Source organism: Zootoca vivipara, chromosome 4 (assembly GCF_963506605.1).
Source record: "Zootoca vivipara chromosome 4, rZooViv1.1, whole genome shotgun sequence".
Lineage (NCBI taxonomy): Eukaryota > Metazoa > Chordata > Lepidosauria > Squamata > Lacertidae > Zootoca > Zootoca vivipara.
Genome location: NC_083279.1, coordinates 35625198 through 35652577, shown reverse-complemented (window position 1 = coordinate 35652577; position 27380 = coordinate 35625198). Strand labels below are relative to the sequence as shown.

The window sequence follows — 27380 nt, the reverse complement described above, 5'->3', positions numbered from 1 at the left end:
TGTGCATCTATGCTGAGATCTAGTCTGGAGAACTATAGCCGTCTCAATGTCACACTATTCCGGCCTTTCTCATAAGAGAGGAAATAATGAAGGAAATTCAATTACTCCGTAACACAAATGAAATGCAAGCTTGTTGCTGGAATGAAGAGCAAATGGAACATTGCTTTGGATCCATTCTTCCAAGCATTTAATGCATTTTTAATTTTGTGACAACAATTTAAAAAGGAGACATCGCAACATGAAAAGTGGAACACAAGGAAGCAATTCATTCCTGCTGCTTCCACTTTCACATGAATCTTTTAACACATTCATTGAAAGCCGTCTGGTTTGCATTATAATGCTCAGGAAGATACAGTATGCAAGAAAATATATAGGGACATTTTCATGTAGTTCTTAGACTGTCCAGGCTATGTCATATATTGTTGTTGGTATCCATCTGTCTCGAGAGACAATGGAGTGTGCCTCTGGGGGTGAAGTTAAACCACTGCATTAGCAGCACTGAAGAGATCTCCCTGGGGCACAAGCCTGGGCAGTGTGTATGACAAAAAGATGATAAAAAAAAACCCTCTTGGCCCCCAAAGGAAAGCAGAGCTTGACTACAGGAATTGCCGGAAGGAGGTGTAAAAGACGCCATCCAACTGTCTTAAGGATTCCACTCTGGATTTTTGTAGGGTTTTCTCCTTAGCCTTTTCTTCTCCCAGAGATGTCCCACAAGGCAGTGGAGGTATAGGATCAGAGTTTTCCTTCTCTTGGATGGGCTACCTTTCCAGATGGATGAGCCCCACCTGCCCATCACAGTAACCACATTTTTGACTGTTGGGCCCGCTATTGGTCTTGCTCATATGCAGGGTTCTGAGACTGATCAGCTTCCCTCACCTGGTTTAGTTGGCCAGTAGAAGCTGTTCTCGGGCTGTGGCCGCTGTTGCATGCCGACAGCTTCTCGGAACCACAGGTAAGAGCTGTGTGCATGGTTGGGGGCCAAAGGTGGACAAACTATGCCAGAAGGAGCATGACGTGCTCCCTACCAGATGTACTGCCCCTCCCCTAACACCCCATACACCCCATTGTCATATATTAGAGGTAAGGAATCTGTGGTCCTTCATATTTTGTTGGATTCTAACTCCCCTCAGATAACATGGCCAATGATCAAGGATGATTATTGTAGTTCAGCAATATTTGAAGGGTCATGGGTTAGCCATTCCTTTTTGCAAATGAAGGGACACTGTTTCACTGGTATGTGTGTGTGTTCACAGCAAAGTTCAAAGGCCCACTCCTGGATATACAGTATTCAAAATTAAATGCAACAAACGGGGTAATGTAATTTTAAGAATATTCTGCTTTACTATAGTGCTTCTAAAAGAGAGTCAGATGTAGTCTTCCATCTTTCCTAAATGGCACCACTGTGAAAAGAAGTCATTTTTTAATATTTACAGTTTATTACTGTGGTGCCATTTGGCTGATGAACTTGCGCAATGAACATTTCAGATATACACTAGCAGAAATATAATAGTCAAATACTGGACCGTGTGATATTTGTCCAGTAGGCCTCAATCTTCCATGAGAAAGTAATCGAGTTTTGAACTCTTGGTGGCGTGACAGGTTTTGCTGGTTCAGGTCAGTCTCCCCTTACAGGCATGGGAACTGAAATCCATTATTCAGCCCTGGATTAATTACACAGCAGGCTGAGCTTCCACTTGTTCAAATAATGTGGCAGCAAAGCCCAATGCCCTTATTACAAGCCATCATTGTTGGGGTGGGTTACATGGACGTACTGTGAGAGAATCTGATCCTCGCTGCTTTCTCACTCCAAACTGCTGAATGCTGAAAGAGAAAGGATAAAGTTTGCTTTAGTGTCAGTGACAAAAGGCAACCCAATTGCGGAGGCATTTTCTAGTCCTTAAACTCTGGCGGAGGTGATTAGGTGGAGCTGGCTTTCCTGGAATTGTAGGGTAGATTTTCCTGTTGTGCTTTCAGTATCAGCTGTCTCACAAAGTACACTGTTGCCGCACTAAAGGTCCAGGATTCATGTAGCTAGCAGAGGCTTCCACAGGCCTCTTTGGCTTTTTACAATCTACTGAGGGGGGGATCTGCACGATCATTTCACAGCAATGTTTCAGCAAAAACAGGTAGGGCCTAAATCTGCTGGTGGGTATGCTGGTTGGTATATTTCTTTGAAGAGGTTTTAAATGTAGACCTGTCATAGGCGATACTGTTCAACTTTATGGTTAGCAAACTTGTCCGTAAACATTACTTGTGTTTATTTCTGGCGCCTTGGCATGCTTTGCAGCGCTGCCCTAATGTTTTATTTCATGTATATGTCTTCAAACATGTGATATATGTTCAATAGTTTATACAGATGCTTGCTCATGCCAGGAGGCATTTGAGTTAAAAAAAATTGTTAAACAGAATCTCCCCATTGCCATGCAGATTTTGTAATATCTGAGTTCTGAGTAATTTGGTTTCTAATCTATGATGCCAGCATTAGATATGTCTCAGCAACCAGGCAGCAGGTGATGAGAAAGAGAATTGTGCCATTCAAAGTAGACATGGCTGGGCTAGATGGATCAATGGTTTAGAAAGAAAAGGGCTAGTTGTAAAATTTATGGATTCTTTTTAATGCTTTGTTGTTTTCCGTTTATGTTATTGTTTTTGTAATTGATGAACCATGCCTATATAATATATAATTTTTATTAAATAAATGTCTGTCTGTCTGTCTTAATCACAGCTGCAGTCTGGACACAAGGTCGTTTTTTTAGGGGAGAGCAATTGCCCCAGACCTCACACATGGTCATAATGTAAACACTGACAAACAGCACTATGTTTTGGTGTTCAACATCGTTGATCTTTTTTCTTCTAAGTCAATCATGCTGGCCAATGCATTTAGTAAGACCAGGAGTGATTTTGGTGCTGTATGTTTGCTTGAGCTTTTTGACTTCAGTTGTGGTGGGGGTCCCGGTATTAGTGATCTAATTGACCTAGAAATTTATTTAATCAGTGTATCTGTGCTACTAACTTCTTATTAAGTCATAGAAGGATAACCATAGAATTGTATAGTTGTACAGGACCATGAGGGTATATCTATCTAGTCCAACCCCCTGCAATACAGGAATATTTTTGCCCAATGTGGGGCTCAAGCCCCCCAACCCTGATATGAAGAGTCTCATGCTGTACTGACTGAGCTATACCAGCACTGCTCTTCCGATAAATGGTGCAGCATTAAGTGCACTAGGGTAGGAATGAAATCATGAAAACCTTCTGCTACTTGATGCCAGGAGGCAATATTTAATTACAGGTCCTCTCCTAGCAAGAGAGACTTCTCTGTGTTGCTGTTAGTGGCCCTCTGCTATGTTGATGGACCCAGCTGGTTTATCTGGTGGACAGGAGAACCAGCAGATGTACTGAAGTAAGCACCAAGTCACTTGAAGCCGCCGTTTATCATTTCCCACAATGTTTCCATTGTCCCATGGCATTGTGGGAAATAATTTAATTGTAGACATTCTAAGCCGGGGGGGGGGGGGGGCTGCCAGGGCCTTGGCAGCTGCCTGATGATGTTACCTACTGATGATGAGGTTGCTCCTATTGGTCATTCCTGTCTTTCAGTTATTTTCTGAATTCCATACACGTTTTGTCTTTAACCAAAGTGGGTAAAGGGATTAGATAAAAATTGGTTCTTGGAATGTGTGTCGTAAGACACGGGTCCTTAACCTTGGTTGTATTTGTAGATTGCTGGTTCTGCTGGTTTTTTGCACATCAGACATCCTAGTCTGAACTGGAGTTTTAAAATCACCAGCTCAGAATAATGTGTAATGCGATTTTCTGTAATGGAGTGTCAACCGAAATTTGCCTGACTTCCTGTAAGAACTTCTTTCTATCACAAAAATGCACCTTTTAAGAGGGGGAAAAGCCCATGAATGTGATGCTCTGTCCTTTGCCCTCAGTATTTGTCTGTAAAGCAAATGGATAGTGGCAGTTTCTCAGCTGAAACCTAAAGTGTGGTCCTTCCTTAGGGAAGAGCCAGGTGATGATTGCTTTCTATTGTTGTGTACCTTTGTAGGCTTTGGTGGCAGTGTTTGGTGATCTCTTATCACACCAAACTTCAAACAAATTACAAAAAATGCTATGAGGGGACATCATGCTATGGACTCCTTTTAGACAACTGAGAACAATGTTTACCCAACTACATACCGTGTTGGTGGTGGAATCCAATTGGTGACCTGGCACTTATGGAAACAAGGTTTTTCATCCAACAGATGGACAGAAGAGAGGCCATTTTTGTCCATTCCCACTGCAACCTCCGATACCAACTTCCACTGGGTATACATGGGACTTGAATCAACAAAAACTGTTACCCTTCTTCTTCCATTACCAGGGGTGGCTGCAAAATCACTGTGTTAACGGTGATCTAATCCATTTTGGTCTATCCTATTATATAGTGGATGCTGGGGGGGGGGGAACCAAGCAAACTCTTATTTGTGATTGGGTTGGCGAGTTCTTAAAGTTCCACAGATTTTTTGGCAAATAAGTGTGAAACCAAATGGTACATTGTTCTCAGTCTCTGTGGGACAAATGTTTTTCTCCCCTCGCCACAAAGCAAGTATGAATAAGAATTAGAGGTTGACTTGAACTTCACCTCCATTTGTTGAACTTTTCTGTGCTATTATGGTTTGGGCTGAGGTTATACATCGCCTTCCTGTCGTCGTAACTGCAGCCCCTGGTTTAATTGTGGGGAAATGGCAGAAGGTTCAAAGAGATTTGGTTCCCAAGCTTGCTAATGAGCATAAGGCTCCATTCACCCTTAATGAACCAAGATTTCTATGTGAATTTGGGGGGCAGGCGGGGAGGTGAAAGGGAGGGGAGGCAGAGAGTTAACACAACGGAACAACGACTTTACAGTGTGCATGGTATGTGCAGCTGGGCCATCAGAAGCTCTCCTCGGTTATGAGCAACAAAGCTTAAATAGATTGTACTGTGAAGAGGTACATTTCGGTGAGTGTGAAGCATAGCTTTTGCTTCTGCTTCATTGACCTGTCTGCTTATAACAGTGATAGGGCCTTGACAAGAGCTGAGGGAAGGAGCGCCACATAGAGCGACTCTTTCAAAATCATTCCATGCAACATGATTAGTCAAAGAGGAAACAAAATGAAGTTTCGGTCATTTTTAGGGTTGATTTCTTTGGGCAGGGAAGGAGGGGGGAGCTGCTGGCTGTTCTTGAATCCCACACTGAAAACAAGTCATCATCGAATTGTGTGCTGCATTTCCAGCTAAGCTCCAAGGCTATTAAAACGAATATTTGTACAGTAGAACAGCTTTTGACCCTCGTGGCTTAAAACAACAGAAATGCCTGACACCTTCACATATTATAATAAAAACAAAAAGAGAGAACAGGATGTTTGAATTCCATCTATTCTCAATTCAGCAAATTACTGTGTCACCCCCACCAAATTTTTGACAAGTAGCACAGAAGCACCACTTCCTGTTCTAAATTTCTTTCTTTCTTTCTTGTTGAACATTCTGATTGTTGTGGCTATCAAAGCAATCTATGCACACCTCACTGCATATGACTTTGAGGTATTTTACACTGTATTTGCTCTTATAATTTGTATATATTTATGTATTTGCTGTTCATTTAATCACAGATAACCTTTCATATAGTTAGACACATACAATACACACACACACACACACACACATACTGCAGATGTCCAAGTGCTCTATTGCAAATGTAAACAAAACCTGGAATCCTCAAAATGAGATTGTGTTAATGTTGAGAAACAGCAAGGAAATTTGGGTGTTAAATCAGATGTTCTCTGCTACCACTGTTGATCTTAAAAGTTAACACGCATTAAGACATGGTAACTCATTATATAGTGTAACTGTGAAAAGCTTTTGCAACAGCACTGTGATGGATATGTGTATTTTAAAACACTGTTACTGGTTTGTTTGTTTTTAAGTAACACTAATATGAAAGCATTCCTAACATCTGCTCTTGCTCTTTGTCTCTTCTGGAGAGAGAGAGAGAGAGAGAGAGAGAGAGAGAGAGAGAGAGAGAGAGAGAGAGAGAGAGAGAGAGAGAGAGAGAGAGAATGGGTAGTTAAAAAAAAAACACTTGAGGATGAGGGAAACACAAAAGGGAAATAGAATTTTAAGTACCTTGATTACTGGTGCATAGGCAGATTCCAAACGTTGTGTAGCGTTCCAGTCTGGAGAGGTGGACAGGAAAGTGGTGAAAGTTGGCAACCCCCCATGGCTGACCCCTCTGCTCTGTCTCGCCTAATCGAATTTTATGTTGTGCTTTCAGATAGCTGATCAGCTTCCCTGGATTTTGCTGATGACACAGGAGAGCTTTGCCTGAAGATGGAAACACTGGAGTCGGAACTGACCTGCCCTATCTGTCTGGAGCTGTTTGAGGATCCGCTGCTGCTGCCTTGCGCTCACAGCCTCTGCTTCAATTGTGCACATCGCATCTTGGTCTCCCACTGTGCCACCAACGAATCAGTGGAATCTATCACCGCCTTCCAGTGCCCTACTTGTCGTTATGTCATCACCCTTAATCAACGTGGTCTAGACGGGCTCAAGCGCAACGTCACGCTGCAGAACATCATCGACAGGTTTCAGAAAGCTTCGGTGAGCGGGCCCAATTCTCCAAGTGAAACTCGCCGAGAGCGAGCTTTCGATAGCAACAGCATGTCCTCCAGTGAAAAAGTTCTCTGCCAGTTCTGTGACCAGGATCCTGCTCAGGAAGCAGTAAAGACATGTGTAACGTGTGAGGTTTCCTACTGTGAGGAGTGCTTAAAAGCAACTCACCCAAACAAAAAGCCATTTACTGGCCACCGTTTGATTGAACCTATTCCCGACTCTCATATCAGAGGATTAATGTGTCTGGAGCACGAGGATGAGAAAGTTAACATGTATTGTGTGACTGATGACCAGTTAATCTGTGCCTTGTGTAAACTGGTTGGGAGGCATCGTGATCACCAGGTGGCAGCTCTCAGTGAACGCTATGACAAATTAAAGGTTAGTTTTATCTTAATGCTTTATTTGTTTGCACTAACGAGTGTGGCGTCCTGAAATGATATATTCTCACCTCGTTTGTTGTGTCACTGATATATGCAAGTGTGTCATTTACAATTCATATAGTACACTCATGTGCAGACACCTGCAGGCGCTGGTCACTGTGCAAAATATATATATTTTTGAATTAGATGCAGATTTTTGAATGTGAAATAGATCGGTTTTGCATTAGGAAACTGCTAAGCCTATGCAGAAAAATCAGTATATTTATGCACATATCTCAACTTCTTTCAGTGACAATTTTACTGCATGGATTGTGTACAGGGATATGATGGGGTGTGTTTGGCATACCCTGGATCTCCGGATCTCCAGGAGCTCCATTTGTTGCATGGGAGAACAAGATTTTGCAGAACTTTGTGCACACTTCTAAGCCTCAGGATCACAACCATGAGCTCAAGATTGTTAAAATAACTGTTAGATCTTTACACATTCCTGTGTATGTGTACTTGGAAGCAAGTCCCACTGTGTACAGTGTGGCTTATTCTGTAGCAAGTTTATTTAGAATTTTCAGCCTAAATGAAGAATTATTGTGTTTAATCCTGTTGTTTTTCTCTGTTTGCTTCTCTGTTACACACACAAAATAACATTTTTATATGTATTGTCTTCAAAGAAGGCACATATTCATCTAATCAGACAAAATGACTTACAAATTTGTGCTATTGGCTTTCAGTCACACATGCACAACACATAAAAGCGATTTTTGAAAAAAGCATTTTTATGGACTCTATACATCTATACTGCAAATTGCATCTTATATCGCCTGACCAGGCTGCCTGATATTCTTTGGGCTCTCTTCTAAAATGTTGTTAGTATTCTGTTTCTCCAGATTTAACATGGGGCTGATTTAAGAAATCCAGATAGCAGCTATGGAGAGAGGTGTGTCATATTTGTGTAAGCCATGTTCTTTTAGCTGCCACAAAGGATGCAGAGCAGCAGACTAGAGGAAGGAGATGGAAGAAGCGAAAGCCCCCTCACAGATTCCTTTAGAGAAATTGCTTATAGAAAATTACAGCAGACAGCTCATGAGTTGAAAGCAAAGGAGAGAGTAGCCTACTATATTTTGGAACCCTGTTTATGTCTAACAGAGGTTTTCTGGCGAACAACTGGGTTCATTGAAAAATACTACTTCAAAAATATTGCTTCATTTTTGTTAATATAACAATTTTACCAAGAAGTCATCTGCTGTATCATGTTAAAAATGTGAGGTTGTAAAAATTTCCTTGGGAGAGGGAAAGCTGTTTTAATACATATTCGCAAAATGTGCATACGCACTTATTTAATCTCCGCTTGCTTTGAACTGCAGAGTTATGGTTTGTTTTCTTTTAGAAGATGCCTTCCACACTTAACCTTTAGAGTAAAGATGGGAATCCTGTAGCCCTCAAGGTGATGTTGGGCTCCAACACCCATCAACCCCAGCCCATAATGGCTGATGGTCTCAAGGGTGATTATAGAGTTGTACACGAGCAACATTTAGAGGCCCAAAGGTTCCCTTACCCACTTTAGAGAATAGCAGGACTTGTTTCCGTTTACGGTGTAGTCCTATGGCTTGTTCTGTGCAAACTCAATGGGAAAAACTGCATAGTTCTCACTACTTTGATCTTTCATTGCCTGCGTTTGAAGCTTCTCGATTCTGCTACTTTTATGGCTGGGGGAGGTCTTGGTACATTGTGTATTGATCTTGGTTGGGTTTCATTGTTTTTTGCTAGCAACTCTAGTCTTTTTTTATGGACAGAGAGAGAGCTTAAATGCATTTGAGTAAATATAGTCAAGTTGAAGAGAAGGTAATATTGTAAGTAGGACCGCCATTCCAATTCAAAGCTGCGCAGCCTTCCCATAACCTCTTAAATGATCCCATTGATTTCATGCGCAGAATTCCATGGCCTTTCCACCAGGTGTTCTGGACCTACTGGATCAGACAGACATATCATACCAGCACATATCTCTCTGTACACATTTCATTTTTAACATTTCGCTTTTAAAATAAATAAGTAACAGCACATGTTTAACAATAGCATCTTAAATATTTACTGGTGTAATTCAGAATATGTCTGCTATTTGTTTCAGCATGCACCTGTGACCGTTGCTTTCTGGATTATACATTCATAGTTCCATTCTAACCATGGTTAGCGTTAAAATACCACCTAAAATAATATTGAAAGTACAATGATGTGACGTGATCTTAAAGCCACCTTAGCAACATCATGAGTATGAATACTCATTGCTTCTCTTATAATAATTACCTTTTATGTCATGGAGTCGTGTAGCATGTTGAAGACTTATTAGATGTATTATGGCACAACCTTTTGTGGATTTTATTATTGTTGTTAGGGAGGGTGTGGTGTTGAAACCTTCATCTCCTGCTGTGGGCCTCATATAGATAGGGGAATCATACTTTCATTGGAACAGTAGTTTCCATAAGCATGAGTAGAAATCCCCCCCCCAGCCCCCATGCAAATAGCAGACATAGAGAGCTCAATTCAGTGCAGGATCACAGGAGGTGGCAAATAGAGCCCAAAACCACAGCTAGTATTCTGATTCCCATCAGGGGCCCCATTCCCGCGATGTATTTTAAAAAGCCATGCAAACAATTTTTAATTTTGTGAATAACGTTTCATTTAAGCTTATCTTAACATGGCTACCCCTCTAGAAATTGCAATCTGTGTGTCGTTTAGAGATGGCTGCCTATGTACAAGTTAGCAAATGTTGTGTTTTTTTATGCATCGTTGAGGTGACATTAAAGTTGAAAGTACCATTAAATTTTAAGCCAATTTAGAAGTCATTTTCAACAAAAAAAATTAATATTTTGACTGCAAGGAAAAAACAGCATGTGAAATTTTCTGATTGCAATCTTGAATTTAGTTATCACAGTAAACCCTATCGCGTACATGGCAAACTACTTCTGAGTAAAAAAAATGCTTGGGATTGTGTTGTGTAGTGTGGAGTAAGTTTCTGAAAATGTAATCAATTCCCTTTAAACCACCCCACACATTTAAATAGTGCATTTGTCTTCAGAAATTGCCAAAAACTGTGTCTCCCACATCCTAACCACATAGCAACTGGTGCCTCTTGATGAGCAGCTTTGGGTGTCAAGCTATGCTAATTACTTGCATTCTCTCCCAGCAGTGTTGCTAATTATTTAAACAATATTTCATACTTCATTAACCACTGGACAAAAGATGCCATTACAATCTAGCTCCTTTTGTGGCAAAAATGAAACTGTTTAATTAAGAGTTCTTGTGCACTTGTCTAACTGAAGCATGCATGCCACGCTGAGTTTAACGGTGAATGTAATAGTCATTGTGAAAATCTGGAAATGAGTACCAAAAGGATAATGCGTTTTCACCTTTAATGGTTAGGTTTACAATACTGGAAATCCTGAACCAACTTCAGCTCTTGCCAACTCTATGCTTTAAAGAGAAAAATGGCCTTGGAAGTCATAGTGATCTGCAAAGAAAATGCTACTTTTTATAGGTGTAGTGCTGGAACTCGTGAAAGTAATCTCTCCATGTGCCATATACATTCCATATATTAATTGCGAACATTGCTTAGCAGTACCCTCTATTAAATAAGTAAGATTTTAATTATGCCAGATATGTCTAACAGATGTCCTGAGATTCTGGGAATATATACATAGCACGTCATGTGCCTTATTTTATCCTTGAGATAATTAAATTAATGTGTTATTCAAAGCCAGTTATCCAAATAATAGTTATCCAAATAATTATTTGGCTATCCAAATAAATGTTAATTCATGTAGTAAAATAATTTCTTCTCAGATTTATTCATTCTTTAGGAAGAAGAGGCATGGGACAGAAATAAGGCTGGTGTGCAGCAAAATGTCTTGTATGCTTCAATTGCATGTTTTATTTAATCCTCACTTAATCATAACAACTCTTGTGGCCACCTTCCAAGGAGATGCTAGTTAGAGTTGAATCATGAGTAGAATAAAAAAATCCTTCCAGTAGCACCTTAGAGACCAACTAAGTTTGTGATTGGTATGAGCTTTTGTGTGCATGCACACTTCTTCAGATACGCACATGAAAGCTCATACCAATAACAAACTTAGTTGGTCTCTAAGGTGCTACTGGAAGGATTTTTTTTTTATATTTTTTCGACTATGGCAGACCAACATGGCTACCTAACTGTAATATGAGTAGAATGTGTGCTTTTATTTAAAATGCATCTCTTAGTTATTTGTGGGGTATAGGAATTCATTCATTTTTTCCCCTTCAAAATATATTCCGGTCCCCCACAAGGTCTGAGGGACAGTGGACCGGCCCCCTGCTGAAAAAGTTTGCTGCTTCCTGCTTAAAAACCTTCAGAGAAAGACAGGCAACCATCTCTCGTGGGAGTCTGTTCCATTGTTGAACAGCTCTTACTGTCAGAACATTCTTTCTGATACTGGAATCTTCTTTCTTGTAACTTGAATCCGTCGGATCGAGTCCTACCCTCTGGAGCAGGAGAAAACCAGCTTTGCACCATGTGACAGCCATCTTCTAATATCTAAAGGGCTATCGTATCTCTTCTCATACACAACTCCCTCAACTGTTCCTCATAAGGCTTGGTTTCCAGACCCTTGACCATCTTAATTACTTTCCTCTGCACACATTCTAGCTTGTCAATATCCTTCTTAAATTGTGGTGCGCAGAACTGGACACAGTACTCCAGATGTGCTCTGACCAAGACAGAATAGAGTAGAACTACCGGTATTACTTTGCTTGATCGGGGCTCTGTACTTCTGTTGGTGCAGCCTAGAATAACATAAACTTTTTTTGCTGCTGCGTCACTCTATGGGCTCATGTTAAGCTTGAAGTCAATAAAACCCCTAGATCCTTTTCACACATATACATCTGGCAATCAAAGGGCCCCATCTTGTATATTAGAATGCCTGCCAAAGTGTAGAACCTAACATTTGTCCCTATTTAAATTCATTTTATTTTATTTTTTATTTTAGTTTGGGCCCTGTTCTCTAATATGTCAAGGTCATCTGGAGTCATCTGCAAATTTAATGAGCATCCCCTCAATTCCTTCATCACATAAAGAGAATATAAAAATAAATTGACAACCACATGTCTTAGGTACCCTTACTTGGGAATACATCTCCTTGAACTTAGTGGTATTTACTTCTCAGTGGGCATAGGGTGACAGTCTATGAATATCTAAATTATGAGCATTTAAATTATAACTTTATTCTATAGAGGTTCCATTCAAATCCATGTACTGGTTTGCAGCTGTTAGTTATTACTTTAATAGGCTTTGCAGTAATAGGGAATATCCCTCTAGCACAATTTCTTAAAAAGTTTTTATGAGGATCTGAAGATATGATGACATGAATTTATTATTTTAGATTCACAGTCTTAGCTTAAACATTGAGCGAGTTAAGATGGCCAGCAGATAAATCCCAAGGGAATTTCCCCCTATAGCCCTTTTTGTGTGTGTCTTATAGTAGTTGACACTTGTTCCACTTTTTGAAATAGGTGACTTAAGAAAGCAAATAAAAATAAAAATCATCGGAATGTGGACTGGGCTTGTGTAGCATAACTGAATATTGAAAAAATTGCTCATATTGCAATTTAGATTCCATAGTTTGGTAGAACTAAACCAATTTTTTATTTATTTATTAAGGCACATAGGGACCTAAACCGCTTAGCTTATGTTTATGCATTTTATCTCGCGGTGCAACTTTATCGGTAATCCTTCCCCATCTCACCCCTGCTGCCACCCTGACACTCAACCAATCACATCCTAAAAGAGATAAAAAAGGAGAGGAAGGACAAGTACAAAAGGACGGCGTTTCAATCATACTATAGCAATAGAGAATGAATAATTGAAGATGCCTGAAGAGATGAGAAATTCATGAAATGAAGAAAATAGAGGCCCTCGTATACTGTGCATGAATTTTTATCCTTAAAATTTCTTAACTTCCTTCGTGTGTGTGTGTGTGTGTGTGTGTTTACAGTGCAGTGGCTAAGAGTGAGCTGTGAGCCACAAAGTCTATCGGATTCATATATAGCCTCTGTTGTCAGTTCATTAGGTAGCACTAGGCAGGCAACTGTTCTCTCTTCCTCATTCACCACAGAAGTCCCCACAGTAAATGATTCAGTTTGGTAGCATGACTTGTTGTCATGTTGAATGATTTAGAATAATTTGATTTACTCAGGAGTTAAGTCCCTGTGGCATCAGGGACACAACAAAGCCTAGAGAATCTAGGGCAGGCACCCCCAAACTCTGGCCCTCCAGATGTTTTGGACTACAATTCCCATCTTCCCCAACCACTGGTCCTGTTAGCTAGGGATCATGGGAGTTGTAGGCCAAGACATCTGTAGGGCCGCAGTTTGGGGGTGCCTGATCTAGGGCCTAACACAAGGTTGCTGTTCCATACAGTCCAACATTTCTCCAACGAAAAGAGGGATGTCCCATTCCATAATGATAGTTTTACTATTTATACCCCACACATCTTACTGGGTTGCCCCAGCCACTCAGGGCATCTTCCAACATACATAAAAACATAATAAAACATTAAACATTTTTTAAAAATTCGCTGTACAGGATTGCCCTCAGACGGCTCAGGGGTCGGATAACTTGAGGGGATCCTGAGCTTGAGGGCATCCTGAGAAAGTTTGCAGACGACACCAAATTGGGAGGGGTGGCTAATACCCCAGAGGACAGGATCACACTTCAAAATGACCTTAACAGATTAGACAATTGGGACAAAGCAAACAAGATGAATTTTAACAAGGAGAAATGTAAAGTACTACACTTGGGCAAAAAAAATGAAAGGCACAAATACAGGATGGGTGACACCTGGCTTGAGAGCAGTACATGTGAAAAGGACCTAGGAGTCTTGGTAGACCACAAACTTGACATGAGTCGGCAGTGTGATGCAGCAGCTAAAAAAGCCAATGCAATTCTGGGAGTATAGCATCTAGATCTAGGGAAGTAATAGTACCACTGTATTCTGCTCTGGTCAGACCTCACCTGGAGTACTGTGTCCAGTTCTGGGCACCACAGTTCAAGAAGGATACTGACAAGCTGGAACGTGTCCAGAAGAGGGCAACCAAAATGGTCAAAGGCTTGGAAACAATGCCTTATGAGGAACGGCTTAGGGAGCTGGGTATGTTTAGCCTGGAGAAGAGAAGGTTAAGGGGTGATATGATAGCCATGTTCAAATATATAAAAGGATGTAATATAGAGGAGGGAGAAAGGTTGTTTTCTGCTGCTCCAGAGAAGCGGACACAGAGCAATGGATTCAAACTTCAAGAAAGAAGATTCCACCTAAACATTAGGAAGAACTTCCTGACAGTAAGAGCTGTTCGGCAGTGGAATTTGCTACCAAGGAGTGTGGTGGAGTCTCCTTCTCTGGAGGTCTTTAAGCAGAGGTTTGACAGCCATATGTCAAGAATGCTTTGATGGTGTTTCCTGCTTGGCAGGGGGTTGGACTGGATGGCCCTTGTGGTCTCTTCCAACTCTATGATTCTATTCTATGATTCTATGAACTCCATATCCTCCAACATTTGTCCAATGAAAATAGGGGCATCGTAAGGAAAAGTGGGACATTTCAGGATCAAATTGGAATCTGGGACAGCTTCTTTAAATCAGGGATGTCCCTAGAAAATAGGGACACTTGGTCTGTTGTTCTCCCCTCCCTGATAAGAAATGCTTGGCATGCAGAAAGCCCTAAGTTCAAAACCATAGAAGGAGCAGGTGCCAGGTGATGGGAAATGCCTTAGAGAGCTATTGCAGGGCTAAATGGACAAATAAGATAGCTGTCCTGGTACTGTATAAGTTTGCAATAAAGCAAGGTAAGCTGATAAATAAAGCATGATATTCCTCAAAACACACCTAAATAAACTCTGAGTTTATGACCTTTTATTTCTGTAGAATACAGTACTCATAGAACTGTTGGGAGGTACCCTGAGCGTCATCTAGTCCAATGCAGGAATCACAACTAAAGCATCCCTGAAAAAAATAGGCTTTCATTTATGGTAAATATTGATCTCTGCTTCAGCCCTTTGGGTTTTTGGCCCTAGGGGAAGAGGAGGCAACTGCCATAGTAATGTGAAATATTTGTACCGGGAAAGATTAGGTGGACCATTGGTCTGATTCAGCATGAATATTATTATTATTATTATTATTATTATTATTATTATTATTTGTTTAATGTGTAATTAGCACATTTTACTTCTTCATACATTCTTTTTTTTCAAGGATTAACTTTCAAAGGCTTCTTCTTTTCTTCATTTCTCATGGTTGAAAAATGCTGATATGAAAACATTGCTCTAAAGCTATGAGACAAATGTTCATAAATCCATTTAGCCATGACTACTTTGAAATTTTGACTTGTAAGAATCACAGTCAAGAAAAAATGGATTGCACACCCAACAGCAAATCCCCTATAATTCATTTTTTAACAGTACTTTAATATAACAGAAGGGTCTTTAAAGTTAAAAAGAAAAGGAGATTCAGTAGGAGGAACTGTGACTAATATTCTCTTCTGATGATTTATCTGTTCAATTATTTTTGAGCTTCACAGTGACTTCAGTCCCGACTGCCATTGTCTTCTGGCTTTTCATTGTCTTTTAATGCATCACTTACCAAAACCAAGTGTGTGAAAACTTGAATAGCAAGGTTATTGGGTTATTCTTTATGTATTCATTAACATGAGCCCTCTATGTTTAATCATCCTAAATTTCAAAGCTCAATTAGATTTTCAATTGTAATGTGGTGTATTAAGAAACAATATTGGTCCATTCTGACAGTAATTTATAGTCAAACAGTATTAATTTTGATTTCCATTTCAATGGTAGCTAATTGTTCTAATAAGGATTCCATTTATCCTGTTTTATTCCATGATAACACACATAATGGACACGGGTGGCGCTGTGGGTTAAACCACTGAGCCTAGGGCTTGCTGATCAGAAGGTCGGCCGTTCGAATCCCCGCAACGGGGTGAGCTCCTGTTGCTCGGTCCCAGCTCCTGCCCACCTAGCAGTTCGAAAGCACGTCAGAGTGCAAGTAGATAAATAGGTACTGCTACAGCGGGAAGGTAAACGGCATTTCCGTGGGCTGCTCTGGTTCACCAGAAGCGGCTTTGTCATACTGGCCACATGACCTGGAAGCTGTACGGCGGCTCCCTCAGCCAATAATGCAAGATGAGCGCCGCAACCCCAGAGTCGGTAACGACTCAACCTAATGATCAGGGGTCCATTTACCTTTTAGCATACATAATATGTGGACTCCTGGTTTGTAAAACACATTCCTGATTTTAAGTCAAACCCCAAAATGCCAATTATGGTATCATTAAAAGGACTTCTACTATGGGATGTATCATTAGAAGGCTCAGGTCTGAGAGATTGCTGGGTCCCAAGCTCTGCGTGCTTTGGCTAAATAGAAAAGGGGGGGGGGGCACTTTTGGTCTGATACAGCAAGAATCTTATTGTTGGCCTTATAATGCTAAAACTCCTTATTCATTATTAGAGTTCCACTTCAATCAGACTACAGTGGTACCTCGGTTTAAGAACAGCCCTCTTTACGAACTATTCAGTTTACGAACTCTGCAAAACCGGAAGTAGTGTCCCAGTTTGCGAACTTTAAATCAGTCTAAGAACAGAATCCAAATGGAGGAAGGGCACGAGCAGCGGGAGGCCTCATTAGGGAAAGCGCGCCTCGGTTTAAGGACAGTTTCAGTTTAAGAACGGACTTCCGGAACGGATTAAGTTCGTAAACCAAGGTACCACTGTACATAAATTGTCAGGAGACTTTTGGTGGCAGTCAGCGGTTGTGGAGTTCACCCTAACTGGCTGCTTTCTTCTAAAGAGTAACATGTTGCGTCACTGCTTTGCCATATGCACTGGCTTCCAGTCCATTTCTGAACCCAGATCAAAGGACAAGTAGCAAACTTTAAAGTCATAAACAAATGTGGCACAGGATCCCTGAGGGATTGCCTTCTCTTGAACATACTCAGTCATGTAGCTCTCCAGAATTTCTGACGGAATTAGCTCCCTTTAAGTATCGTGAATGCAGATTCATAACTCCCATGTTGCATCCTGTTATTAATAGTGCAATATATGTGAGAAGTTAGTTCTTCATCGGAGGACTTCTAGGATTACACTTGGCTTGGTAGGATGTTTATCTTTTAGGATGCCAGTGCAGTTAATGTTTTAAAGTGATTGATGGTTGATTGTGCTTCAGCGTAAGCTCTGGCTCATCCTACTGCAAACAAACAGTCGTTTTTTGAATGGATTAAAATACCACACTGTTCCATCCATGTCACCTCTGAGGCACGCCCCAGCATATCAGAGTTGAAGGAGGAATATGTCAGAAAACTGCAGGAAATGTTTTCCAGAAGCTAAGGAGGAAAAAAGATAAGATTGCACAAATGACTGCTTATTCAACACAATCCTGTTTACTGGTAAAATAAATTGGTGCTCTGCTAGCACGTGCCATGGTTTCCCCTTAGAAAAGTGTAGCAGTCCCTGTGAACAACACTTCCCTGCTCCTGGAAAACTGTTTTGAGACATTTGGTGAAACACAGGGTATAAATTTCTGAAATGAATACACGCTTTCCCAGCCCAGCCAACAGCTTACCACGTCCCAGCAGTGGCACTTTAAAATTAAGCCCAGAGGGACATTAGTTCCAGACTGTTGGTGACAGGTAGCCACCATTTTGAGCCCCTCAAAATGTAATGCCTAATGTGACATCAACATCACATTGGACATTACATTTTGAAATAGTGACCACCTGTCGTCAATGATTGACTTATTTATTTTTAAGCAGTTCACCTAAAATGGGCAATTGAAGAGGTATGTACATATACATGTATTGGTTTCTCTCTGCCACATTTTTGGGGGATATTGTAACTGGATAATTCCAGACACTTTGAAGTTACACAATACCCCGATTTTAAACATATTTGTTTGTGGCAGCCGGATTATCTGCCTTCAGCAGAACTCAGTTTGAGGTAAGTGTGGTAAGGAAAATAGCCCCCGTCCACCCCGGAAGAATTAGAAGTAAATTCTTCTCTTGCACCATAAAACTGCTGTTTTAAAACTATAAACATATGCAGTTCTATTTGTTGCTGGTTTCTAACCCATTCTGCATTTCAATTTTATACTTAATTGTAGAATATAAAGTGGACATTTTGTTTTATCAGTTGCCAAATCATAGATAGAAAAAGGTCCCAGTGCATATTATTTATTTAAGCACCAGACCTATTAATGAGATCTAATTTATCTTTTTTTTCCCTGATACTTCTGCCATGGGTTATGAGGCCTTGTGAGTTGCCTGACCTTAGACATAAAAGTTCCCACAGTTAGAAAAACCACCACTTTTATGCTGATAGTGATCCCCTTTAAGAAAACAAAAACAAAAAAACCCATGTACACAAAAACCTTGCCACCCAGCTTGTGAATTAGCCTTTTTTTCTGAAGTAAGATTGGTTGGTGTTGTATTCTAATAGGGTCAGTAGCTTAACCAAACTTTTGTCACTTCAAAATGAGATTCAGAAATAGTCCACAATGTGAAACTAATTCCTCGTTTCATTTAAATGGAATGAAAACTGGTGGCCATTTTTAAAATACCTTAAATTACTCAAATTATTAAGGCTTCCAAAAGGAACATACAGTATTGTTAATGTTAAAGCTAAGCCAATTTATCCATTTTTAGCTTTGTTAAACCTCAAATGCTTTTGCTTATTATAGCACAGAACTGATTGAGAATAGATTCCTATTTGGGTAGGGCCACACATTCCTAGCTAATCCTGGTGCACTTTAGTTTGCTGAACAATCAGCCCTACAAGTCTTCAAATGCAAGCAAATAAACAAAAAGCCTTGCCATCAGTGCTGTCAAGGGTACAATGTGCCTAATGCCACAGCGGTTAAATTCACTGGGAACTTGAAAACCTAATAGATCAAGGCCATTGTGAACAAATTAGCAAATTACACTGCTTTGATTGTCTCCTGCACTACATTGTCTTTCAAAAAGAAGCCAAGCCAAGCTTCTGCATATTTGGTAGTGCTTACAAACTGGATTGCATTAGAGGCTAAGGCTCAAGTGTAGGATTGATTCTTCTCCAAACCTTGTGTATTTATAGTTGTAATGAAAATGTCAAGAAGGATAAGAAACAAGAGGCAGGCCCATTTTGCATACAGATTAATTCTTAGGTACTTAATCAGAGCACCAATTTATGGCGTAGCGCAAGGAGGAGGCTTTCTTGTTGAATATTGCTGTTCACATAGTGGACTATTAATCTGCTGTCATGTGTTTTCCTTGGGGGAATGAGGTTCCTTCCTGAGGAGGTCTGCAAGGTCATGTAAATACCAAGAGTTGGGAAGCTCTCAACTTGACTGCCAATCTCTTTGAAGAAGCGGAGAGGAGAAAACTTTAAGGAAACCCAGTTGCGGCGCAGAACTGTGTTCCCTGTTTTATTATGTGCAGTACTGTCAATATGTAATGTCTTGAGAATTTAAATTTACTTCATTTTACTGCCAAACTCTTATGTCTAAAGAACTGCCTAAGTGCCAAATATCTTCATGCTTCAAACGTGAGCCAAAAGCACCATTTTCAGTGTACTATTAGTGTCCCAGATGTGAGTAGCCCGGGGCGTCATCTGCATTTGGGCATTACTTCACTGCAAACATGCTCCTTATACCTTTGATATTGGTTCAATTGGTACACACTGTTGCCACACTTTTGCTCCACCCCAGCTTCATGTATGGTGTTTTCCATCCATACCAGTCGGCGTTTTTCTGTGTAAGATCAAACTCCATATTTGCTTTAATTCCTGCCTTAGATATTCCCCCTCCCTCCATTTGTGGACTGACCACACATGGGCAACCTGCACACTAGATCATTTTTCACAGCTGGTGCTGCCTATTCTGCCACCCACCATTTTTAAAAAATAAATAAATAAATGTGTAGTTGCTGGACTATTAGTTCCACACACAATCAATGACATTCCTCCCTGTGTGTTTGTTTGTTTTTTAAATGCAAGATGTGTGGGCTTGCAAATCTATATGTTACATCTGTGTGCAAATCTGAGGGTGTCCAACGGAAAATATATATAACCAGTGCTCTGCTTCCACTGAGGAGCACATCAGAAATAGTTAGGAACATTGCCAGAATAAAAAAGGAAGTCAGGGATGAAGTAGTAGGTGTGGAAATGGACATAGCGACTGAACCACCCACCTGAAAACTCTGGAACAAACAGTATGCAAATCCCACCGGAATAATGTAGAGCCGATTTTTTCCCCAAATCGAAGCACGTTATCTGTGTTTCAGGTAGACCCCAACTTTAAAGGGGGGGCGTGTTAGGTATTGTTTGAGGGTGGAATCATGCAAAATAAACAGATTTACTGAGAATGCAAACAGATGCTAACACATAGTAAAACGCTGGCATGGATGAGCCCAAAGTCACTACAAAGCCAATCGTTCTTCCTGAGGTGTTGTCCACAGCACTTGCTGGTCTCTCTTCAGTTTCAGATTTCCCAAAACATACTTGAGCATCACCCGGAAACAATTACTAGCTTTGTTGTTTTGAATAAGCATTTAGTAGTTGGAGATAGTTGTTTATTTTGTAAGAGACTAGGTAAACTAGAATCTAGAGGTGTGTGTGTGTGTGTGTGTATAAATGTTGACTGATGTTGTGACTTAGTACATGGGGGGAAAGCTCCCTGGGTGTTCTCTTTTTTACTGTAGGAACTCGATATTTCTGCACCTTGTACCCTTTCTGCAAGAAATCAATAGAGTTATTTAAATTCCTTTCTCTTTCAAAATTTTCCATGAAATGGCAGAAAGGAAATGGGATGGAAGTATTAAAAATCGATATCTGCACATAAGTGGTTAAGCAGCTAAAATTGGTATACTGTATTTTAAATAAGTGAATACAGTTAAATATAATAAATAGTAAATATTACAAAGTAGATGGCATAGTTTCCCTTATATCTTAATCATCTTGAAATTATATACACTGGGGTTTTCTCTTTCTCTCTTGTTTTCATATTCCATAGCCCACAAACTTGCTTCAAAGTTACTGATATCATCCCGTTAAATGGGAAATGTTGACCAAATGCAGTTACTGTAATGTATTTCTTCTGATTTCACTAAGTATCCAGTTTTAGAACCCAGTTTGTACATTTGTATCAAAACTGGGCCCGAAACAGTGTCCCTAAGTGAATATTTGACATTTAGACTTAATGACAACTTCACTAAAACAAGCCAAAGATGTTACCTGCTATTCTTTCAAGCTAAGAAATTATTGCCAAAGGTCCAGATGGTGCACTTATTATCACCAGCTGCTGCGAGTGGTAGAGTTTGGCTTAATTATAACAGGACAAGGAAGTAACCAAAACCTTCTGGAAAAAGAACTCTATATTATTATTATCTGATCTGTCAAGCATTATGTGAAATAGTTAGCCACAATGAAACCTGTCCGCGAAACACACAGAGATGTCTCTGTGGTGTGTCTGTATGATACCTGTCCAGTTTAACCTAGGCAACCTGCCAGTCTGATGCTGCGGTGTGTGTTGCCAGGGATGTGGGGGGTGAGGTATCTCTGTGCAAGTGTGCAGATGTGCTCAGAGCAGCCCTCCCTGCTGTTCCATTCAGTTCAGTTAGCAGAGCTTAACAAGGTCAGGATGTGAATGATGTCAGGCTGTGTTACATCTTTTATATCTTGAAGATACACTCAAGGCCAACACCTTAAGTTGCTTCCATGAATTCCCCGTGATAGCAGCACCGAGAGTCCCAAAACAGAAAGCCTGTGTCTCAAGTAAATTTTACCTCCCCAACATGCAGCCTCTCCTCCTAAGCAGGGCGTAATATGCAAGAATATACTTTTAATTTTGTACTTCCCTCGTCTACAAAAATCAAGCTTGTGGAAGCAACCCAAGATCAGTTTGAAGATCCTTCTCTCTTTCATCCATTTTATTGATGTTACAAAGCAAAGATCCATCCCTGTGTTTTTCTTCTTACTCCCTCTTCCCATCAGATAGAAATGAGCAAAGCATATTCACACTTAGGCTAATAACAAAAATAATATATTTCCCCTTTTTTCTGACGGTGACGTAGGAGGAGATTCTTTCCTTTTACGCCAATCCAAAGCTCTTTCCATGGGCTAATGATGTTTTCATGTGAAGCCAGAGAGAACTCAGGACTCTTGCTGGTCTCTGGTTGTTTCATCACTGTCCTTGGAATACAGCATAAAAATGGATGGTTTTTAAACTTGCTTTTGTCTTTATCCTTGTTGCCCTAGGGAAATACTGCTTAATCCTACCCAGGGATGCACTCATGCCATTAGTTCACCGAAGGATGCTTCGTTTCGATATATAAGTTGCTACAACTAATTTTGGGATCTACTGTATATAAAGTATAAGGACTAGATGGAGAATATTGGCTGAATTTAATTTCTAATGCAACATACCTCTTCTAAAGCCTTTAATAAAAATAGTTTAAATCAGAAGCCTGAAGATGACAAAGTACTCTGCCTTGCCACAGGATCATCTCGCACATAATGCTTTACCAACCTGGTAAATAAATGAAATAAACAAAAGCAATGGGATTGAGCGTAGCTAGCTGAAAACCAACAGGTTAGAGAAGGGTTATTTCTTTTCTCGCATGAAGTTCTGTAGCTCTGAAGTGCCTCTGACTTCAAAGCAAAAAGAGATAATGGAGGTAGCCGTGATGATTTACAGAGATTCTTCTTCCCTAAGGGCTCATCTCTGTTCCTTACAGGATGTTTAGATACTTTCCCCAACAACCCACTGTTTATATACAGAGAACTCACTTCGGTTGGAACTTTTAGAGATTTGGTGGGGTGGTGGTGGTGAAATCAAACACTGACTCTCTTTCAGAAACAATTTCCCACAAGTAGAGTCTTAACATTTCCATTAACCCAATACCTGTTGCCCAGTATCAATTCACTCGACAGTGCAAGCCTATGTAGCAGCTTGTCCTCACCAGAATTTACTGTGCATTTGCAGCTGTTTGCATTCTCATTGGTCTTGATGGTTCCCCTGTAAATTCAGGTTTACCCAATGTAGGAATAATTCAATAAGTTGGGAATATTTTTTATTTTTTATTATTAATATATTATTATTAATAATAAATAATAATATATTGGGACACGGGTGGCACTGTGGGTTAAACCACTGAGCCTAGGGCTTGCTGATCAGAAGGTTGGCCCCAGCTCCTGCCAACCTAGAAGTTCGAAAGCACGTCAAAGTGCCAGTAGATAAATAGGTACCGCTCCAAGCGAGAAGGTAAACGGCACTTCCGTGTGCTGCTCTGGTTCACCAGAAGTGGCTGTGTCATGCTGGCCACATGACCTGGAAGCTGTACACCAGCTCCCTCGGCCAATAATGCGAGATGAGCGTGCAACCCCAGAGTCGGTCATGACTGGACCTAATGGTCGGGGTCCCTTTACCCTTTATTATTAATATATAATTATTATTATTATCCCTCAGATTTGCACAAAAATGCACAAACGGTGTGCTTTTACACACTTCCTGGGTTGCGATTTTTTAATTTTTTTAACAAGGTGCACAGGTAACTTACTTTTCAGTATAACAGAGTTAACAAATTAGAAGGCAGGGACAGACACAAAATGGGCAGCCTATTGGTATAAATGGGAAAGACAGAAGTCTTCATTTACAAATTCAAATGTGTGCAGGTATAGACTATTCTGGTCGAATTTAAATGGGGGGGGGGTAAAATTAACAGCTAAATAATCCTCAAATGTGGACAAGCCCCTTGTCTACTCAGAAGTAGGCCCTTTAGGGTTCAGTAAGGCATACACCCAGGTAAGTGGCTATAGAATTGCAGCCTTTCCGTATCTTTCAAGATAGGGTGGGTCCAAAAAATTCCAGATAGATGTCCTATTCTGAGCAAGATTGGAAGAAATACTAGCAATAGCATATGGCCTCAAGCTAAACTTTTGTTTTCAGCATAAATCTATTGTATCAGCAGTCTGAGGCCTCTTGAATTCAGCCTGCCAGAAGGGGAAGCGAAAACAGAGAAAGGAGGAGGGTGAGTTTATAGGTCAGTCATGGATTTTGTGTAATTCATTTGTTTCTTTTTCTTTTGTAGCTTTATGAACTCAAATCTGGCTGAGATTTGGGAGGAAAACATGAATTTATCATAGGGATTTTTTTCTCCAAATGACATGTTTGTGCTGGCAATTCTACAGGAAGCATAAAAGCAAATCATTCAGCCGAACTGCTTAGCACAAAAAGCTCTGCTCATGCCAGTGATGTTGGGCTTCCATGTTTAGCACCTAAGGATTTTCTAGCATAATTTAAGGCTGGGAAGTGTCCTCATTCTTCAGCACCATAAAACATTAATGAATAAAGGTCTGCCTTTCTTTCACAAAACACCTATGTTTGGTGGTTGTTATTTTTAACACAATAGCTCTTCTTTGACAGCATGTCCTCTTTCTCTGTCCTTTATCCAAGAATTCTGAGACGTGTGTATGTATAATGAGACATCATTAGAATGGTTAACGTGAATGGGGAAATTGTCCTTCAGTTCAGTACCTACAGTCCAAGCGAGTTTCTACCATGGCAGAAATAGCTGGGAGAGAGCAAGAAAGAGGAAAATTCAAATCATCATTTTCTAGGAAGGTATGTTAGGCCATTCAGGACAATGAGGTGGTAGAGTCCTGGTGGTAGAAGGTGGCATTTTTAAATTCTCGCTTGTGTAAAAATATACCTGCAAGTAGAAAATTAGCACATTTGGGGGAAATGATCAGCTCAAGGTTGTGTTACGAGTTCCAACTCTACAATTCTACGATTTCTACTTTCGGGGAGTTTTTATGTAAGGGGGTATTAAAAAGGTATTAAAAAGTAGGGATGCACAACCATCCACCCACTGACCTCAAAAGGTTTAGTTAGCACTGTATGCTAGGAATACATATCATTTTGGGGCTAGGAATGGGGAAAACAAAATGGTACATTTTTCTATCACCTTATTCTGCTGAGTGTGCAGATGGCTGTCCCATCTTTATACACCAAATATGTCATTTTCAGACCCTCCAAGCATCCATATTTTCCAGGGACAGCTCTGGATTTTCAGAAGCCATCCCCATTATGATTTGATCCTGGAATGTCCTGTTTTTCCTTAGAACTTACCTATTTTCATGGGAGAAATGTTGGAAGATACACAATTTTGTTATATTTGTAATGGGGAGATTCAGCACGACCCAACATTGCTCTGTTCCTTGGAATAGCGGTAGTTTTACAGGTTGATCACAGATGCCTAGTTTGTTTGCCAACAACAGTTCCTTAACTTTTCTCTTTGATATTGAGATTTGGCAAGGAGTACCAATTAAATTCTATATATAAGAGCTCAGGATGAGGCGAGATCTTCCGTTCTGATTTGTGAGAAGCATATATATAAGTGTGTGTGTGTGTGTGTGTGTGTGTGTGTGTGTGTGTGTGTGTAGGGGACCCAGGTGGCGCTGTGGGTTAAACCACAGAGTCTAGTGGGTTAAACCACAGAGTCTAGGGCTTGCTGATCAGAAGGTCGGAGGTTCAAATCCCTGCAACGGGGTGATAACGTCATGTGTGCATGGATTCAAAAATGAGCAGTGGGAGCGCACTGGAACAGTAAGCGGTAATGTGAACACGACTTCTGTTTAATGCTATTTTAAAGGACACTTCTATTTTATAATTCCCAATTCATTTTTCTGTCTTTGGGGGCTTTTTGATTGTGGGAGGGGGGAAGAGACAAAAAACTACCATGTGCTCCTAGTTTAAAATATTATGCAGAGATAACTGTTATATATGCTTCTGGTTCAGTTAACGTAAGGTTGCATGTCAAATGCCTAAATGTAAAAAAATAATTAAAAAATAAGATGGTGATGCTGCTCTACAGGATGTGAAAGTATTTCAGACTTTGGAGATATTTCTACCAATGTATTGCATGTGTGACTCTCAGGTTTCCACAGGTTTCTTACTCCCATCAGGGTGCTAGGCTGCACCCTCCTTGCATTGTGTCTATGTATTATTCTTTGTGTTGCTGCTACCAAAATTAGCGGGTGTTTGGAGTCTAGAGCAGGCCCTCTACCTAATGTGTTGCTTAGTGCATCAAATATTGGTGGAATGAAGGAAAATATTTTTAGATGTGCATGTTTTAATGGCATAAAAACCACAAAAATTAAGAAATTCTGCTGTTGGTTGTTAGGAACTATTAGGTAGAAAATGCATAGAGTGGAATGGAAAACATTTCAGATCTCGCTGCCATGAATGTTTACTGAATCTTTGCTATTGAACTCAGATGGCTCAGGAATAAGCCTTTGCAGTATAATGTACTATGAGGTACCGGAGGTGGGGCGAGGGCTGCCATTATGGTAAACAATGCTGCAATTGTTATACTATTTCCCATCATGAAAAGTGGAGGAGCTAAAATGTCATCCTCCCCACCCTCCGGGCTAGCTTTGAATGCCTAGAATGGATATAAAAAACCCTTTCATTTATTTTATTTTTTTATTTGGCAACCTGCAAGCTGTCGCAGCATATGTATTTGCTGGCAAAGGCAAGTTTTGCTCGGTGTAGTGAGGTAAAACATGAGCCTTTCATGTCTGCAGACTTGGCAGAGGATGAACAACTGGAGCTTGTCTGCTTGTTTCAGATCAGCGGCTGGTGTATAATAGGTGACTTCACAAAAGCACCTTTGCAGTTTGGCAGCCTGGTGTGTCCTGCGTTTAAATGGGTGAACTGCTCATTGGCTTGTGGAAAGCTTTCTTGCTGGTCTGTTTCAGTCCAGGGGTATTTTTACATGTCTCAAAATGCAGCTTAAGATTGCCTCACTCCTGGCATTGTGATGAATGGTGCTGGACTGGTGGTCTTAAGTAATATACATGCAGTTGAGTGGAGGGCAAGTGTGTAAAACCTGACTTTCCCAAAGCAAATATGGCTACTAGGGTGATGACTTTTTTACAACCTCATTTCCCTGTATCATAATTTGAGCTTTCATTAAAGATTAGATAAAATCTTACTTTCAAAGAGATTTGATTAAAAAAAAACCTCATGCACAAAATGATTTTAAAAAATGTATTTATCAGTTTTTTTACCATTTTTGAAGTCACTGTAAGTAGATATAAAATTGAACCCAAGCTTTAGAGTCACATATATACAACATTCTATAGGGTCATCAAACACACAAGGAAGCTTTTTTTTAGTTGCAGTAACAGTATAGATTCCGCTAGAGGACGATGTTTTGCTACCTCTCCTGTAGGTTCTTTTCCCAGCATGTCTGGCAGGGTCTGCTGGCTGAGTTTTGAGGTCCCAAAAAGGGGCTTTTACCTTGCACCTTT

At 40.3% G+C, this 27380-nt stretch overlaps 1 protein-coding gene across 4 annotated transcripts in view; it reads left to right on the top strand.

The window, feature by feature from the left end:
* Positions 1–27380, top strand: part of MID1 (midline 1) — a 196645-nt gene that overhangs the window by 120799 nt on the left and 48466 nt on the right. For 3 of the 4 annotated variants that reach the window (XM_035114514.2, XM_035114515.2, XM_035114511.2), the window contains exon 2: positions 6299–7014. In XM_035114514.2, coding sequence (XP_034970405.1) covers positions 6355–7014 — 660 coding nt within the window. In that variant the 5' untranslated portion in view covers positions 6299–6354. Of the gene's footprint in view, positions 1–1575; positions 2127–6298; positions 7015–27380 lie in introns of those variants that run through there. The other variant, XM_035114513.2, reaches the window with a different exon arrangement.